The 18,925-nt window shown below is 40.6% G+C and overlaps 1 protein-coding gene across 1 annotated transcript in view; it reads right to left on the bottom strand.

The window, feature by feature from the left end:
* Positions 1 to 18,925, bottom strand: part of LOC106038398 (chloride channel protein C-like) — an 81,421-nt gene that overhangs the window by 14,168 nt on the left and 48,328 nt on the right. The window contains 1 exon segment of the mRNA XM_066992985.1: positions 4,484 to 4,663. Within this exon segment, the coding sequence (XP_066849086.1) occupies positions 4,484 to 4,663 (180 nt within the window).

Raw genomic sequence — 18,925 nt, 5'->3', positions numbered from 1 at the left:
GAAACCCCAATCCTTCCATTTCCTTGGAAAAAGTGAATTAAAGGCAAGGAAATCCACTGACACCAGAACCGCCTTTGGGAGCAACGTGGCATTTGTCAGCCACAAACATACAGGGTGTCTAAGTGCATTAAGGGATAAACGGAATCTCAGAAAACAACACCTAGGTAGAGAGCATGTTATTGTCCATTTTGGTGGAAGAAATCAGAGAGGATGAGAGTGTTACACGGGCATGTAGAGGGAAGTGATCATGCATGGGAGATTGCACAGATTGGCAGCAAAGATGTTGCTGATGACCATGAAGTATCATCACCCTCCATGTTATATCCCACCCATGTCCACAGGCAAGGAAAAGAAATGAGTTACCTACAGCTTTCCTCCGCAAACCCTCCATGTCTTCTGCTTTTTACTACAGTTTACATTATAAAGTAATCTCTGGCAAAGGAAGATGGATCAACAAAACATAAGTGGTGATGTGTCTAATCTCTTCATCATGTCACAGAACCACTTCATTGCCCTACAGCGGCCATACACTAGTACATTGTAACACGTGTGGAAGCGAAAAAATAGCTCTTTTTTCAGTTCTGGTCTTACAGAAATTAGGCAGAAACATAACTCTATCTTTTCCTGCTGGAGGAGGATCTGCAGCCACAGACTACAGCAGCCAAGACAAGAGACAGGGGACCTCCCAAGCAACTACTCGGCATGTATTTACAGCCTCACTCAGTGTCTCTGGCTGAAGCCTCCAGGGAAGACAGGCAATGGTCCCATCCTCAGGCCTCTCCGAAGAATGGATTCCACCTGGGGCACGGTTGCCTCCCCAGCCAGGAGGGCATGCAACATAAGCCATGACATTCAGAGCTTTCAGCAGACTTTGCCAAGCGCATTTATAACAGCCCAGCTCCCTTTCTGCAGATGCTGGGGGGTAGACGGGGGAGGCACTTCAGCTGCAGTGCAAAAGAATAGCCTGTTGTATTCTCATGTGCAAGTATCTTCATTGCTGGGGGAGAAATGGAGGCGGGGAGGCAGTCCCTGAGCACTCTGCATTGCACACAACAGGTCGAGCATCCCTATCAGTGCCATGCATCTAGCTCACCAGCCACATGTTCCTCAAACACAATTCTGCAAGGGTTTCCCAGGCATGCATACAGCACTGCCTATGGCAAAGTGTCAAGAGTATTACTCTGAGGAGATCTTTGTTTTGGAAACTTGCTTCTCAGCTACAGCTTGCTTCCTCTTTAACAATTTTAAAGCCAAGGAGTTTTCTTTAATAGTTGTTTTGGTTTTTAGTCTCTACTGCTTACTCATCTGGGGAAGATAACAGCTTCAGATTTAGGTCACCCATGTAAAAATGTGTTTGGTTATCTCATTTTGATACCCACTAGGTAACTGTCCAGATCACAAAGATTAGGTGAAAAATCTGGCCCCACTAAGCAGGACTTGAAGATTTTTGTTGTGTTTTTTTGTTTGTTTGTTTGTTTTTTAATAAAATTGGAATATCTGTGTATTTGCTCAGGCCAGCACTGAGGTGCATTTGTAGGTCCACGCAGGTCCCAGCCAACACTTCTTGGCCACAGTCCTTGTTTTTGTAAGAACTGACATTGACCTTCTCTTTTCAAAGGGTCAAAATCGTTCATATGTATTACAAAAATAACAACACTTTGTCCTTGTACAGAAACTCTCATCATTGCAGTTTCCAAGTGTGGGCAAATAATGAATAACTTTTGCATTCAGTCAAATTTTCAGTGTTTCATCCATGCACATTTCACAAGAAGAAGTAGTACAGAAACTCACAGAAGTGAGAAACAGTAAGAAAAAATTAGGAGTTGCTGCTGCCTTCATGCAAGCATAGCAGATAAGTTGCTTCATTTCTTTCTTTAGCTCTTTGCACCCATTTTTGTAATGTAATACCAACATTTTTGTGCCACTATTAAAACAAAAAACAAAACAACAACAACAAAAATAGGAATCAATAATAATGCCTAAGGCAACTCTCAAGAAAAACATCATGGCAATTATTATCGCATCTTCCCTCATCCACCTTTTTAAAACATGACAGGCAAGCTACATTTTCTCCACTTTAACACTGTTGATGTACAAAATGGAAAAACAAATGATCCTCTTTCTGCCTGTGGCTATGTCACCTCCATATGGGATTGCATTAGATCCTCCACAGTAAGAGGCTGAAGAGCACCTTTTTCCCTTATGGAGCTCACAGCATTTCTCATCTCGATCTTAACAGTTACGTGCCACAAGAGCTGTAATTTTATGAGTAAGATGGAAAACCAAAGCCTAACTACTTATGGTTATGAATACGCAAATTCCATGACACATCACATTTTTGGAGGCTTGTTTCAGAGGGTGGCTGCAGAGCATTCCTTTTCTGGTGTTGGTGAGGACCCATAGCAGAAGAGCAAAGCCGCGTGCGGTCACTGCTGGGAACAAGGCACCCAGAGCTCATCTCAGAAGTTCTCAAGCAGCTGGGCATGCGTTGGGGTGAGAAGGGGTGTTGACAGAACATGCCAGAATGCAATACTTGCTCCCAGACAACCTCTCTGTATGGGTTTCACTGCAGTGGGCAGCACACACTGGACTAGACCAAAAAAAAAAAAAGTGCTGCTGCTTTGCCAACCATTTAAAGCAATATCTTGGTTTTACTCAAAACAGTCTAACAACAGCTCATTTATGCTGAGAATGGCAGGAGAAAAGCTTTTTCAATCATCCTTTTTAAGGCTCTAGCAGAATGTATTCATAGAAGATCTCTAGCAATTAAGCAAACCACAAGCCTCCCAGAATTGTCAAGTAGCATCAGGTTGTCTCTAAAGGTGCCTCTCTTTGGGATGTCCTCATGATCACCCCTCTGACCTCCCTTTCTGCTTGATTCCACACAACATCGCTCTGTGTTTCAAAGCACAACTCTATTTGTGTAAACTCATCATACTCCTCAGTAGCCTGGGACTCTCCTTGCCAGGTAATTTGATGAATTAATGAGGAAATGATGAGACTATAAATTTAATTAAAAGGAGCTTTGTCTGGGTCAGTTGTTAGTGTGCTTTCTAGTTTTATTTCTGAGGACAGCTGAGAACTAAATAAGTACATTAGTATATGATATATCTTCCAGACTGGTGCATACTGTGGACCATCACTCAGAAATTTAGGTTTTAGTGCCTTAGCATATTTCTTATTAGCAACATTTATGACAAGGGAACAAGTATATATACCACATACAAGTATATGATCCCGCACTTACTGATGTTATTACTCCTTCGGGCCACTGCAACCCAAAGAATCTCCACTGTACAATTCTCTCATTACAAGCAGATATTTCTCTAAAAGGCTCGTACAAAGTGTTTTATTTGTCAGTGAAGCAAGTTCACTTTTTTTTTTTTAAATATTCATTTCCTTTCCATCTTCATGTCCAAAACTGCAGCTGACCATAGAGCTATGGATGAGGTAGTGTGATCCAGCTGCCAGTATTTCATCCTTGAAAAGCTGTTACAAAGCAGGCAAGGAAACAAGACCTAACTAAATTTCCACTGATGATACATGGATAACGTTTTTCTCCATCCAGATCAATAGAAGAAAATACTTTTATCCTTGTTTGATCACAGATAGCTACAAACTGCCACCCAGTTAAGCGGTTAAACTAGAAGTGGATAAAAAAAAAAATCTCTACAAGGAAGCATACAAGAGTCGTTCAGGACAAAAGACAACATGTGTCTGTATTAAGGTAATTGGAAGCTACATCCATAGAGCTTTGCTTTGTGAACTCCTGCGCAGTAGCAGTTGCATATGCATCTTCTCCTTTCCTCTAGGATACTCAAGGTGGGAATTAAGCCACTGCTTCTCCCACTCATGACCCACCACTCAAAGGACAGTCTTAAGGTACCTTCCTGAAAGGATGGAGTCACTCTTGCTCTCACATGAAATGCAATACCAGCAATATTTCATTTATCAGGATATTTTATATGCCTTTTGAGAGTCCCTAGTATGCAAGGCTTCCTTTAGCCTAATTCTTGTTTACATTGCATGTTTCTTCCAGTGACTTTGTTGCTTATCTCATCTGTGATATGATTTACATTAATGCATTTCCTTTAAAAGCATACACTAATAAAACGAAAAAATGTGATGGGAGAACAGGCCAATTCTGAATTGATGTGGGATCATTTAATGAGTAACTAGATCCAAATCCCTTTACTGTTTCTGTGAACCTTCAAGGTTATGAAGGGCAATTTAACCTTTTTCTACAATTCACATGAGATCATTTCATTGATGGTCTTCAATAAACCCTTGATACAGAAGACAGGCATGTACCTCAAGCTTTCCAAGGTCCTTTCTTGAAAGGACACCTGCTGTTCATGCTAAAGAAAGTAGGAAGAAGCTTCATAACCAACCCATATGGTCTTCACAGATGCTTTAAGAAAAAAAAAAAAAAAAAAAAAAGAAAAATGGCCATAAACATCACGTAATTTGATAGTATTTTTACCTTTTAATGGTTCCCTGAAACACCTCTGCATGGTCTGGCTTGGGCCTGCAAACCACTGGGAATCCACCATGGTTTGTGCTTGCAAGAAGCTGGGCCAAGGAAGCAATGTTTTCCTTTAGGTGAAGGACTCTGACATGAGGCTCCATGACATCCCTGGCAGAGAACAATTCCAGGTTCAACCTGAAAGACACAAAACAGACGTATTATTTAGTAAACAGGAAATAAGGCATACTGTGCCACGTTAGCATTTGACGAGTTCATAATACTTTAGTAAAGTACTTCAAGATGGAAATCAATCTGCTTTATTTGTAAATGTAAAAAAAAATGTAATTATCCAATAAAACTGCTTATCAAGCATTGCCTTTCTTTGTGTGAGAGATGATAAATTCAACCATATGCATGACATGGTCATCCTAAACAAGGTATCGTAAGAGCCATTTGTCAATTTGCACAACTTTTCTCATTAAAGAGATTTTTAAAAAAATATTTTAATCTGAACTGAAATCCTCTGGAATTCTGACTGATATAAAATAGTTTAAATTTAAGCACTTTGGAGAAATTCAGTCTCACGATATTTATTGCAAATTTATTTTTTCATCAGTAACACGTAGGAAGATAGCCCCTTAAGGGTTTCTTACAAGTCGTATACTTGTTTTTCCAGTGCTTTCTAACACTTTTCAGGTTCTAGGTGAAGCTTCAGGAAACATGAATGTACATTAATTGAAAGGCATGCATACCTGCTACTACTGACAGTAGAGTGAAATGAAAAAGAAATATACTTTCTGCAAAATTCAGCAGTGATTTCTACAGAACAACCATAGGCCTGTAGATTCTGACAACAGAAGTCAGTGAACTTCTCTAGTTTTAAACTTGTTTCATGTTTATTATTTTCAAAAAATACATTAATTATTCTGATTATCATCTGGACGCATCATAAGACAGAATCTCCTGTTCAGACACAGGCTGACACAAACCACAGACAGAGACAACTGGAGCATAAATTTGCCCACATCCTGTTTTACCAATGTTACCTTTCATCCCTGTGGTAAAAGCAACTATTTCCATATGCTGTTAATTATTGTCCTCCCTCCCGAGAGACACAAGGTTATTTTTTCAAGGCAGTTACTCTGATGTTTTGTGATGTGACCACCTGCCTAAGAATAACTGAACTGAGAAGACAATACGCTTCATACATGGCACCCACACAGCTGTTAAAGAAGTTTCTTCTTCTAAACTGAGATGGATTTAAATGAATCCTGAAAAAGAACAGTCTTATGTGCATCAAATCACGTCATGCCCATCCCCAATTATATGAAACAGACTGCAGGCAATGAAAATTTGGAACACCATCATATTACAGATCCACATTTCAAGAGACCAGAACACCATCTTATGGAAAAATGAACCTCTCTGAACAACATTTTGTTTCTGAATTAAAATGAGCAGTAGTTTACTAAAAGTTTACTTACCCACTAGTTTACCAAAGAGTCCCAAAGAGATGGTTTTTGGTTTTTGTTTTGTTTTGTTTTTTTAGAACACTACCATGGAATGTTAATTTTTCCTAAAAGAGTAGACTACTGCTTGTCCTCTTCTTCTTTTCCATCTCTATATGTCTGTATTTGGCTGTCTTAAACTTTTTCTATATTCAACATACACTGTATTGCTATTAAAAGTACTATTCCTAGCACAGTAGATATAATGTAAAAACATGATAAATGATAACTGCTTCCTGAATTACATGAAGTATGCGCAACCCCTGAATGATTTCTAAATTAGAGCAATGTGAATAATGCTACATTACAACAGATTCTATAGCATATTTACTAGCAGTACGCAAGTTTTCCATCTTCACAACTTCATGGTTTTCCGCTATTGCATGGAAAACAAATGTTCCACATTATTGCAGAAGTCCATGAAACATCCTTAGGTTTTCTCCAATCAGTCATTTGTATAAAAGCAAGGCATAGCTTGTTACACGGTTCCATGATCTTGGCTTTGTCTGGTATTATAAAGCGTCTGCATTGCCTACAGGAACTACAGACCTTGCATTATCATAGGTCAGCTTTTTCAGATGTAAGAACAACACACTAAGTATTAGCGCTGATTCACTGCTTGTTGTCAGTGACGTTTCTTTCAATTACTCTTCCATCTAGTACTGTAAAGAATAAGCTTGCTTTGAGGGGAAGGGAAAGGCAAGCAAAATAGCTATTTTATGGAGGACTGTTATAAGGCCAAAGCGTCTTTGTAGCAAAGAAAGCATTAACTGTCTTACCAGTGGCTGCTGTTACTGATCACTTGTCCCTGTTCATCCGCTATCAGAGCACTGAACCTATTCTGCATTGGCAGACCTGAAAGTGGAGAAGTTGCCATTCTCCTTGTGCCAAGAGCTACAGGTCATCATGGGAATGGCCCCATTTGCCACTCACAACCTGCTGTGGGCTCTAGGTCCCTCCTTCTTTGTAGCTGAGGGTTGAAACTGTTCTTAAATGGGTGCTCAACACACTTTTACCAGAATGAGCTTTCCCAACAGCAGCCGGGATCCAGAGATGGCAGAGGGAGCTAGCAGAAGAGCCAGAAAGAGAGTACTACCAGTACAGAGGAGCCTGAAAACCATCTCAGGCACCTGCAGGTTCACATCTCTAGCAGCCACGCTAACTGCCCAGGACATACTCACAGCCCTACAGATGGTAGTGCTCCCCACAGATTGCTTATATATATAAAATGTACACCATGCAGGCATCAGTCCTGCAGGCAAGGTTCCTCCTACTGGTGTGTTCCTTCTTGTCAACTATGAGCCTGCCCAAATACCTCCCAAGGACACTTTGCTTAGCTGGTAAGTGCCATTGCTGTCACAAACTTGTGTTTATGCAACAAAGCCCTCAGTTTCACAACGAAATTTCAAGCAAAGCCGTCTCATTTACCATTTTGAAAATGTCTTTATATGTGGAATAATAAGAGGAACTTACATTTGAATTTTATCATGTAGATCTTTCTCACATGTTTAGATTTACCTCAAGGAGACAGAGCTATAAATAGACCACTAAAATAGATAAGGCATCAGTTTTTCTTTTATAGGATATGTGAGAACATTTTCTCCCAAAATGTAATTCACTACAATAGTGTAATGTGTTAGAGCATTAAGGTTGTTTCACCAAGGTTATGATATACTACTTTCAGGTTCCTTTCAAGAGTACATTCATGACTCTGGATGCAACATGGAACAAAGACACTCTGCTTTACGACAGAAATAGGACAGTCATTTGGTAAGAAGCCAATATCCCTGAATGGTAAACTGTCTTAAAATGATTCATGGAAATGTAGATTGGGCCCTGTTGCTATTAAATCTAGTGGAAGCTTTCCCACTGAAATAAATTGTTAAGGATCTAACCATAACAGATCTAATCATAATGTGGAGGCTTCCTTAGACAACATGGAATACAAGAGAACTTTTATTTTCCTCAAAGAGAGTTTACTCTGTATTTTATGTAAGCTTCAAATGATTAAAAGGATTAAAAGGATTGAAAAGTAATCCTAACTCAAACACACTTCAAGGACCAAGGTGCATGAGAAAACCAGCAGCACTGCTTGCTTGGATTGATTCACGTACTTGCCTTATCTTTTTTAGCTGCCTCTCCAGTCCTCCTCTTTCTGCATTGAGAATGATTACCCATTGACTCATTACAGGCCTTTCTGCTCAGAACAGCCCTAGATATTATTTGGGCTTCTTGTAAACCAAATTTCTTGTTTTATTGCCCTGAATGGCTACAGCATCTCGAGTAAATTCTTCTCAGGAGCTTGTCTTGGGGTTTGCTTAACATTTGTGGTGATTTTTCAGAGCATTTAAGCAGCATAATCGAAATTTCAAACAATTGAGAAGGTGGGGTGTTTAGCATAAGAGAACATTATCAGGTTGGAGGTCATTACAATTATTGCCTGCTTTGCCTGCATTGTAAATAAATTGCCAAATATTAGAACAATTCTGTTCTAGTTTCTACTATCATGCACTTCATTTGGCCAGAAAAACTGAACAGATTTATTTCATGATTTTCAATCTAGAACAAAATCAACCACATGTTTATGAAAATCTGCTACTACATTATAAAAACAGTTTATTAATGTTAGCTTTCTTTTTCTCTACCATCTTTAAAGAAATCCCATTGTGAATGAACTCACACCATTGCAGAAAGTTGCTTACATTTAAATCCAAATTCTGTTGTGTTTTTTTTTTATTGATAAAAAGATTTCTAAATACAAGCCACAGTCCCACCAATTTTCTTTTCAACAAGTCACTTGGTAAAAGCCAACTATGAAAAATCCTATCCAAAATTTACATGCCAATATTGATCTTGTTATATAATAGAATAGTATATAAGTACTGCAGAAAAGCTGATCATGTGCAGATGACTGAATTCAGTAGATTTGCAAGTGAATTCTTTGAAAAAAATATATTTTTTCAGTATGTTCACAGAATACTCACTGAGATCAATAGATGGAAACAAAAAGCTCTATAAAATCTAGTTATACTGGAAAATGACACCACTTAATTAATTTTTTAAAACAGATTTGCTCTACTCAGTACTAAATCCTGAAATAGATTTAAACTGATTTAAAGTTAAATTAAATGAATAAAAGCACAGTGTAAATTCAAGTAAGTGTGTTCATGCTAGCAATGCATTTTAATTTAATTAGATTTATTTAAAATCAGTTTTCAGTGGAACTTCGTGCAGCAGACAAGGCCTATGACTCCTTGCTGTCTTTTTTTTAGTTGAACACAACTGAGGGAGAAATTCTTCTAGTTAACCAGGAGCCAAAAGTTTGGCAGAGTTCAGTCTCTGTTCAGTATATCTACAAATATTTATATTGACTGTAAGATGACAAGCTTCCCAGCATCTCCTGGTCTTGGCTCACTCAATATCCTTAAAAGAGGGGACATTTAGCTTTTCAGTCCAGAGGCCTTTTGATAGCACAGTGCTTATTGTGAAATGTGTTGTTTGGGTTAGCTGAATGTCTCTGTCACTTATTTCCCAGAGAGGATTTGAAAGTTATATATGTTTAGCAACTACTGTATGCTAAAGACAAATGGATTTCCACATGGTCTCATAATCTGCTGGGAAACTGTCTCTCTCTAATACTTGAAAAAATGCAGAACAAAAAAAAAAAGAAAAAAAAAAAAGAAACAGATAAGAAAGCTTTTGTGTTTTGGAAAAGAAATGCGCAGGGGGAGAAAGAGCAAGGGGGGATATATTTGAGGGTTTTTTTCTGCCAAAATCTTTTTTCTCTGTTCTTCCCTTATGAAGTTTTTCCCACCACCACCATCAGTATAAAATACTACCAAGTTAGAAAAATAGCAGCTCCTACTCACTTTGCATAGATATAGCTGTTTATACAAGGCCATTTAGCTTTAAAAAATTAAAATTAAAAAAAATAATTAGGTTGTGCATGGGATCTTGAGACAAGCAGGTAAAAGACTGTGTGAGTGGGTCCATGTGCTGGAACTACTCAAACAGCAGCTTAAAAACTAAGGCCTCAGCACACAACAAGCTGAGCTGTAGGTAAAAACACAAGGGACTTAGTTCTTGACTTAGCTTCCAGAGTGCAAGTCCAAAAACAAATGTAGAGATTGTAACTAGCCACTTAATTTAGTAAAGCATCATGTCAGACAGTATTAGGGGGAGTATGGGCATTTAAATATTCATAGCTACAGACAGTGCCCGCTTACTACTATCACCCAAACCTGAACGCATCTAAACTCACTTGGTATTTGTATTCAGAACTGTGCATTTCCCCACATGATTAGTAGTAAGTGTGGAAATGTCTCAGTGCAAACAAGCAGCTGCCTGAAAGCACCTGCTCTTACACATATATCAACAACATTGTGAGGCAAACACAGGGCATTGCACCACGGCCATGGAAGAGTGACAACCTACAGACACGATTTGGTATCCTTCTTCATATAGAAGACTGCCTTTGGCAGAAATATGGGAGATACTAAATCAGTTCTCACCCTGGGGAATCTGAACCCTCACCTGCTATCACAGAGATAATCAGGGAGCTGGGAGCAAACACCCTCACGTTGAGGATACTCAACTGCCTTGTCAGCAAAGCAGGACACACACAAGCAACACATAGCCAGCTGTAAAGAGACTACACATCTGTGAATTGTTGCATTATATACTAAAGGTCACTACTGGTCATTTTATATAAATTTCCCAAAACTACTATTAGTGCACCCCCACCCCCCTTCTCTTGGGTGTCTCCATCCTGATCCCTGAGGCAGGTTTTTCACTAACTAGGAGAAGCAAACAACCTATGTTCACTGACAAGCACACAATCCTTCAAGGAGTCATTTTCCCCATGCCCTTGGAATTCTCCCCAAAATCCTCCTCAGTGTAGCGGCTATGCAATGCAAGCAACTCTGCAACAGTGCATGCTGACCTGAGGGCTGCATGAACTTCATCAGCAGAAAATGCCAGGCACAGGAACATATCCGAGAGCTCCCCCTCTCCAGAGAGACCTGTAAGATGCCCCTACCTCTAGTCATGCAGTATTTTCTCACCCACAGGTAGACACCTAATAGAGGAAAAGGCCAAATTTTACCTAATAACTGAACAATTGATAACATTCAATCCCTCTATACAAAGTCTATGTCACCACAGGCATCCATATTTGCATGACATCGCTCATATCTGTAGTCCTCATACACACACAAATGTCTGTAGATGTACACAGAGAGAAGGAACAAAGATGGATTTGCTATCTTGATGTCTAATTACACTAATTACTAGTATATTCAGAATGGGAATGATTCAGATATCCTTGCATTTTCTAAATTATTATCTGAGCCTGTAGGAATCTTTGCCATTAAAAAAAAAAAAAAGTGTTAGGCTTTTGTAGAATCCATCTTCCCTGGCATTATATCCAACCAGAAGCAAAGAATGTCATTTCTCAAAACTACACCAGTGCAAGCAATTTGAATCCAAATAAACATTTCAAACAAACTTTCATAGGAATAAACTGGGAGAAACAAGTAAAATGTGCACTAAAATAAATACCTCGTGATCTTGCTTATAACTGAAAAAACAGGGAATTGCATGTTCTCTGGATAGATCGCTGCAGAGCAATTTCCAAGGAAAATTCACAAAATACTAAGCTGGCTCTTGCAGTTCAAATGCAATGACATGATGAGTTTCTTGCAAATGTATGCCAAAAAAACTAATACAAACTGGAAAGAAGAGAGGAAAGCTCCTATGAGACCATTTTTATAAAAGCTTCATTCAGGGCCTCCACCCTCATGTACTGTACCAGCCACCTTAGCTTTTCCACTCTGCCTGGTCCAAGAAAGCACTGACTAGTATATGAGAAATGCTGGCTTAAAAATGTTTGGGAATGGACAGTGAAAACAATAAATGTTTTAATAATCAGACACAGATTATCAGATGACCTTTTAGTCAAAATAAGGTACAGAGATTTAGGTCTAACAGACTACAGAATGAGTGAACTAAAGCAATATGGATGGAAAAATACATGAAAAGATATATATCTGATTGCTCAGTACCTCCGAGAATCAGGCACTTTGTAATGGATAAGGGTAGTCAGGTTATTAAAACATACCATTGGTATCTGGAGATATAGATTTTACCCTAATCCCAGTTCAGAAAATAGAAGGTTCTGACACTTACAACCAGGGTTTTGAGCAAAGGTACTTCTTCCATTTGCTCATGTATTGGGAAAGAAAAGCATTTAACCCCTCAAATTTCAACATTCCCATTTTTAAAAATACCAGCCCATTTCTTACGCCACAAGCCTATTGGGAACCATAGTAAACTGTGGCCAGTCACTAGCAGTGTTCCCCAGAGTTCAGTTCTAGGGCCAGTTCTGTCTATTATCAATGATCTGAATGCAGGAGTTGAATGCATCCTTAGCAAGCTTGCTGATGACACTAAACTGGGAGGTGCTGTTGACTCTCTCGACAAGGATGAGGCCTTGCAGGGTGATCTAGATACCTCAGAGAATTGGACAATCATCGATGTATGAATTTCCACAACAGAAAATGCCGGGTTCTGCACCTGGGACAGAGCAATGCCAAACACGGTACAGAGTGGGAGATGTGTGACTGGGAAGTATCTCAGCAGAAAGGGCCCTGGGGGAGCTGGTGGCTGAAGGCTCAGCATGAGCCAGCAGTGTGCCCTGGCAGCCAAGAGGACAAACCGCGTTTTGGGGTACATTAAACACAGCATGGCCAGATGGTCAAAAGAGGCAATTCTCCTACTACATTTAGTGTTGGTGTGGCCTCACCTTGAGTATTTGTGCAGCTCTGGGCTTCACAATATAAAAAGGTTGTTAAGGACCTTGAAAGTGTCCAGAGGAGGGCAACAAAGCTGGTAAAGGGGCTGGAAGACGTGTCCTGCGAGGAGAGGTTGAGGACATTTGGGATGTCTAGTTTGGAGGAGAGGAGGCTGAGAGGTGACCCCACTGCTCCCTGCAGCTTCCTGAGAAGGGGAGGCAGAGGGAGGTGCCGGCCTCTGCTCCCTGGTGACTGGTCTCAGAACATGTGGGAACAGCACAGAGCTGCACCAGGGGAGGGTCAGACTGGACATCAGGAAAAATGGCTTTATTGTGGGGGTGGTCAGACACTGGAACAGGCTTCATAGAAAGGTGGTTGGTGCCCCACGCCTGTCAGTGTTCAGGGAATATTTGGACAATGCCCTCAATAGAATAGAATCATAGAATCTTTTAGGTTGGAAAGGACATTTAAGATCACCAAGTCCAACCATCCACTTATCACTATAAGTCCACCACTAAACTATGTCCCTGTGCTTTAACTTTTGTTTAGCCCTGAAGTGGCCAAGCAGTTGGCCTAGATGACCCTTTTAGGTCCCTTTAAACTGAACTATTCCATTCCCCCTCTTTTTTTTCATAAAAATACTGTAAGCTACAACTTTCTATATATACACTCATTATTTTGTAAACATTTCTTTAAATAACCCCCTGCTTTCCAAGTACCATTCACATGCAGTTCATGTTTGTTTTTTTTTCCCTATATTGTGACTTTATGGCAAGGACCCACCCCTACAAATGGAGAATATGCTTGTACTTACATCCCAGTTAAAAATAAAATCACCGAAGTTGGTATTACTTATGTGCTCTTCCAGAAAACGAGCAGTGATCTCTCTGCACCTGGCACTGTACCTACAACACAACATGGTCAACACATATAGCAAAAATTCTGGGAAAGGATTTTGTGCGTCTGACTTGCTTTCCTTCTCTTCCTTCCTTATTCCCAGCACTAGGCAGGACTCAGCTTCTTTGGGCTCTTTCCATCTGCTGTCAGTTTCATCTCCTATTCACCTACTGTCACAAACCCACTTACTGAATGGCAGCAGCTAATAAAACTGTGTTCATGGCTTTATGACTTTTCATAAAACTACTTCATTTTGTGCCCTCTTTTGCCATGTCTCTGTGTACACTCAATGTATTGAAAAACAAGCCTCCCTTGTGATCGTGTGAAATGGCATTTAAAAGTTTTGCAAAACTGATATTATTTCTAAAAAGGGTATTTCATTTCTCAAACATGCTGAAATTCATTAAAGTATTTTGTGCCATCTGTTTCCTCATTGCAAATAAATAATTCTTTCCATCATGACAACCGCTATGACAAGCTCCTAATATTTATAAGGATATAGCAACACTCGCAGGAACAGAAAAAGTGACATATGCATGAACAGCAAAGAGAATTAATTTCAGCTTAAGGTGAACTCGGAAGCAGTCGCCAGAGCAATAATAAAGATGATATCCTTACGTGTAACTCAAGAATATCAAAATACAGCTCTTATATAAATGGATGTCTGTGTTCCCATATCCAGCGAAGACTCCCCGGGGAATTCAGTGAGCTTCGAGTCAGCCCCACCACTTCTTGAATGAATTCAAAGAGTTGTTCAATGACATCTTCATGAGATCGGCCGCTCTGCCGGCACAGCTGGATTTCCGGCAAGGTTGGCTGGTTTTAAGTGGAAACTGTCAGTACCTGCCAAATGGTGGCCAGACACCAGAGCAGACTCAGCCAATTAGCGGAATACCCTGTCCGGTGGCTGGAGATGGGCTGTGCCTGTGCCTGTGTGCACGCTCCACCTGTGTGCGGCCACATCTGAAGGCTGCGGTGGTACCCGTACAGGCAGCCTGTCCTCCCAGGTGAGCTAGAAGGGAGTTTCCTTCGAGCTGGGCCAGCAGAAGCCGTGTTCAGTTTCCCACAGCCGAAAGTCCCAGCATGCGTATTTTACATACAGACCTGTAGGAGTTGGAGCAGCTTGTTCGCTGCCAGCCAGCTAGCTCTGAAACACAGGTTATTAGTTCCAGATGCTGCTTCAGTGTGTTTCCTCCTGTGGAAAGTGTGCAGAAGTCACTTCTTTCAGTTTCACAGGACTCCCCGGCAATGGAAAATGCATCAAGAGTCAGTGTGGATTTGTCATCCCGCCCTCAGCATCGAGCAGGCTGCAGCGTCAGCTAAGGCATCTGTGGAAAGATTTCTCCATGATCCAAAGGGACCTGTGTTACACTCACTAATGGTGATTTGACATACGAGGGCTGTCTCCTGATGGACCTTACAGCAAGAACCATAATCTCATGTTAAGGTCCTGTTCGTTGACATAGCATGCCCAATACTTGCAGCAGGATTACCAACCCCATGGTGGTCCCATTCACACCCTAAAGGGGACCTTGCTTTAGATAGGTGAGAAAAGTGCCTTGTGACAGAAACCAGAGGAATGGGACAACTGCTTCAAAACTCACCATATGTGATCTGTCTCTGTGCATCCAAACTTTCTCCCCAAGGTTTTGCCCAACTTCACCAAACCAGTCCTTCACATTTATTTGTTTTGTTTGAAGTTTGTTTCCCTTAAAAATCTCACTACAGAATACAACATTCACTTGTAAATACAAAATGTTTTCTTCCTAGCACTCAGTGATTGTGATCAGTATACAGCCTTGGTAGAAAACTTACCTTTGGCATATTCTGGAAGGGGAGGAAACCCAGCTTAAATTTCCCCTGACAAAAATGAAGGAAAAGGAAGGGATGGAGAAGCTTACCCTTCAGTTTTCAGACATATCAGAAAATACAATTTCTCAGAGCCTGTAAATATTCCAGTGTAAAACATTTTAGGCTCGTGGAAAGGTAATTGTGCAAATATACAGGCCATGTGTAAACATTAAAGTATTTACAAGCTTCTCCAAGGATTTCAGTCAGACAGCTTATTGGCTCGTCTTCACTATTCTTGTCATTATTTTCCTGTATTCATACTTCCATTGTATATACTCTGTTCTGAGGACTGCAGTGCCTACCAACACCCTTGTAAGTGCAGGAGGTCAGCAGCAAGCTATTAGTTGGCCCCCAGCCCTTCCTACCAAAGGAGAGTGCTGCTGGCCGGGTCTCCACAAGCCCTCCTCTCAGCCAGCTTCACACTTACTCCACATCGCTGCTCCATGTAAGCCTGCAACTCCTAACCTTGAGAGTACAGCACCAGCTACAGCTCTCATCCTGGACATTTTAGGAAAGGGAATGGCTAAGGGTGGGAAAGGTTTATTTTAGGTTGGAGGAAGGGTTGTATCTGCTGGTATTTACTGTAGCATGGGAAGAGGTTTTTTTTATTTATTTATTTGTTCAGACTCCACTCTAAAAATAAACAGTAAGGCAAACAGAATATTGGGCATCTTTATATGGTTTTAACAATCTAAATAAATAAAGTCACTTTGATTCATGCCATGCCTTTAGATAGTAGTTTCATTAAGTAGTAAAAATTAGAGCAGGTTAAAAATCATCTTTTAGGGTTCACAAGGCCTTACACTTAAGAACTGACGATACTTTACTAACACAGCGATGCTGAAAGCTACATAAGGAATGTAGGCACCATCTCTTTTTTAACTGAGAAAACTGAAAAATAAATTATTTTGACCAAAGCAATATGAGGAAATGGGGCAGACCCAACAACAGAACTGCAAGTTCCCCTTGGTCTCCCACTTCTGTCCATATAGCCTTCATTTCTGCCTCATCTGAATCTTTATCAATATTAGTACTCTATTTACATATGACTTTTTCCTAAGAAACATTGTTCGTACATATTCGGACACTGAACTCACTTCATAATAAATGTGAAACATGGGGTGAAATTTAACATTAAAAAATTCTGAGAAAACAGTGTCTCTGGTCTCTGAAGACACTGCCTTAATGGACTGAAATGACCCATTAGGTCATTTTTGTAGATCACTCACTGCCACTAAGAGCTGTTTTTCCCCCAAATCATGTCAAGGAAGACAGTCAGATCTCCAGAAAACTACAGGCTAAAGGGCATTGTTCATCACCACCTGTCAGAGAGCAAAAAGTACATCAATAAGGTAAGTATCCAGGTTAATACACAGCTGCAGCTCTGCCCAGCTGTAAGTTCACCTCTTATTCACATTCACATTAAGACATCGTTCTTCACATAAATTCATGTACATCAGATTCATGTGAACCTTTTTATTGGAATAGCTTTGGATAATTTGGAGCCCAGCACAGTCTGATGGCCAGAGCCCAGTGAAACAAGCTAATATTAACTTCTTTGCCGATTAACAGGACTGTGAAGACAGACAGGCTGGACTTTTGCACAGATATCTGTGGGAGCTGGTGCAGGGCAAGAAGGCACAATAAGTCCTTTCACCATCCCACACGAGAACACCAAACCCACGTTAAAAATAAGATGGGGCCATGCTGCTATTCTTCATAAAGCACATAAAGTTACATCTGGCCCTGACATAGGATTTCTGTCAGGAGGCCAGTACTGCCTTGTCATGGCTTTGTACAGTTGCTTCCCAAGTAATGGAATCATACTAAACTCAAAGCCCAGCAAAGGAGAACAGACAGAAAGGGATGAAAAAAATGGTTCCTTGCCATGTTTGTTTAAGCCTGACAGAGGGGCAACTTAAAACCCACATATAATTTTAATAAATCTCACCCACATCTCAACACCTTCCCTCCATCATTTCTGCAGCAGCCAGGGTTCTCCCCAGACAAAGTGTGGCGTTGTTACAGCAGCTCCCTTTTCCTTTGTGCAGCCAGGACAGGATCCAGCTTCCACCGCAAGCACTCTACAAAAGATGGGCTGGGTGCCCTCTGATGCGAAGCCATTGCCAAGTCCACCCCCTAATGATGCCTCTCAGGATGAAAGCACTAAGCAGCCATGAGACACGCTGACTTTTCAAAGAGGCGAGATGGGATGCACCACGTGCATCCTGGTAAATTGGCCCTGAATGAACACCCTTGTCAGCAAGATGAGCAAGGAAACTCTTAGTGTAGTAGTTGCTAGTCTAGGCCCAAACCAAAAACATACCCCCTGAGTCTGGTGATTTTCAAAATCCAAAGCCTCATCTAAAAAGTTCGCTAATTACCCCAATTTTTATAACAGGCCAAACCAGGACCTTGGATCCCAAATAACCCTCCAACTTGGGTTGGCTCAAATTCTGGGTCCAATGTCTGCGGTGTGGGCTAAGGGAAAACCAGCAAGGATAAAGGAAAAAAAAAATCACCCTTGTTCGGTGGATCTTTAATATAGGGCCACCTCTGATACACTTTAAAAAAATATATAATGAGACCACTATAATATATATTCCAGCCAAAATTCTTGGCTCCCAAAAACAGCTTTATATGGTATGCAATACAGAAACACCCAGGAGACGCTATAAGAACTTTGACAAGGCTAATATTAAGCTAGAACAAAACAGAACTACTGGCACCAGCTCCACTCAGCTCTTAAGTAAACTTGTCCCATTAAAAAGTAGCCTCTAAGATATTTTCTCTCTGAAGTGTATAGTAGCTTATAAAAAGCAGGAAGAGTTGGCAAGACGTAGATGTGTTCAAGTACTCCTTACCCTCATTAAAGAACATTCCCTGGCAGCCAGCAGCTACGAGTGTTCCAGTGAACCAGATTTTATAAGAGGGGTGTTTACGGTGGTGTGAGACATAGCTAGAAATCATGGTGCACTGTAGCAGCCGTGTACTAGACACAGCTGTGGTTGGAGCCTTATCAGCCAGGGCACAGAATATAACAGATCAATGAAGTATTAAGAAAACAAACCTCAAGCCTCTCTGCTCTGTAGGAAGAAAGGCATCCAGAGATGCCAGTGCCTAAGGAGGAGTTAGGTAGTGGAAAACCACGGAGGATCAAGGTCTCACTTCCACCAGTCTCACTTATAACGCTATTTACAGAGTTGTCTTCAAAGTAAGCAAGTACATAATTTAGCTTCTTAATATACCCACTTATTTCCACAGGAGTTAGGAGTTAAATTATTTTGTGGATCTGGGCCTTGACATCCCTTGGTCACTTAAAAGCTATTTTTCCCTTCTCATTTAAGCGTCCAAGAAACCTTGTGCCTGGGGATGTTATCCAGCCCAGGAAGAGGAATGAACTAATGATC

Source organism: Anser cygnoides, chromosome 2, assembly GCF_040182565.1.
Source record: "Anser cygnoides isolate HZ-2024a breed goose chromosome 2, Taihu_goose_T2T_genome, whole genome shotgun sequence".
Classification (NCBI taxonomy): Eukaryota; Metazoa; Chordata; class Aves; order Anseriformes; family Anatidae; genus Anser; species Anser cygnoides.
Note: the sequence above shows the minus strand (reverse complement) of the source record. Positions and strands in the feature narration are given on the sequence as shown.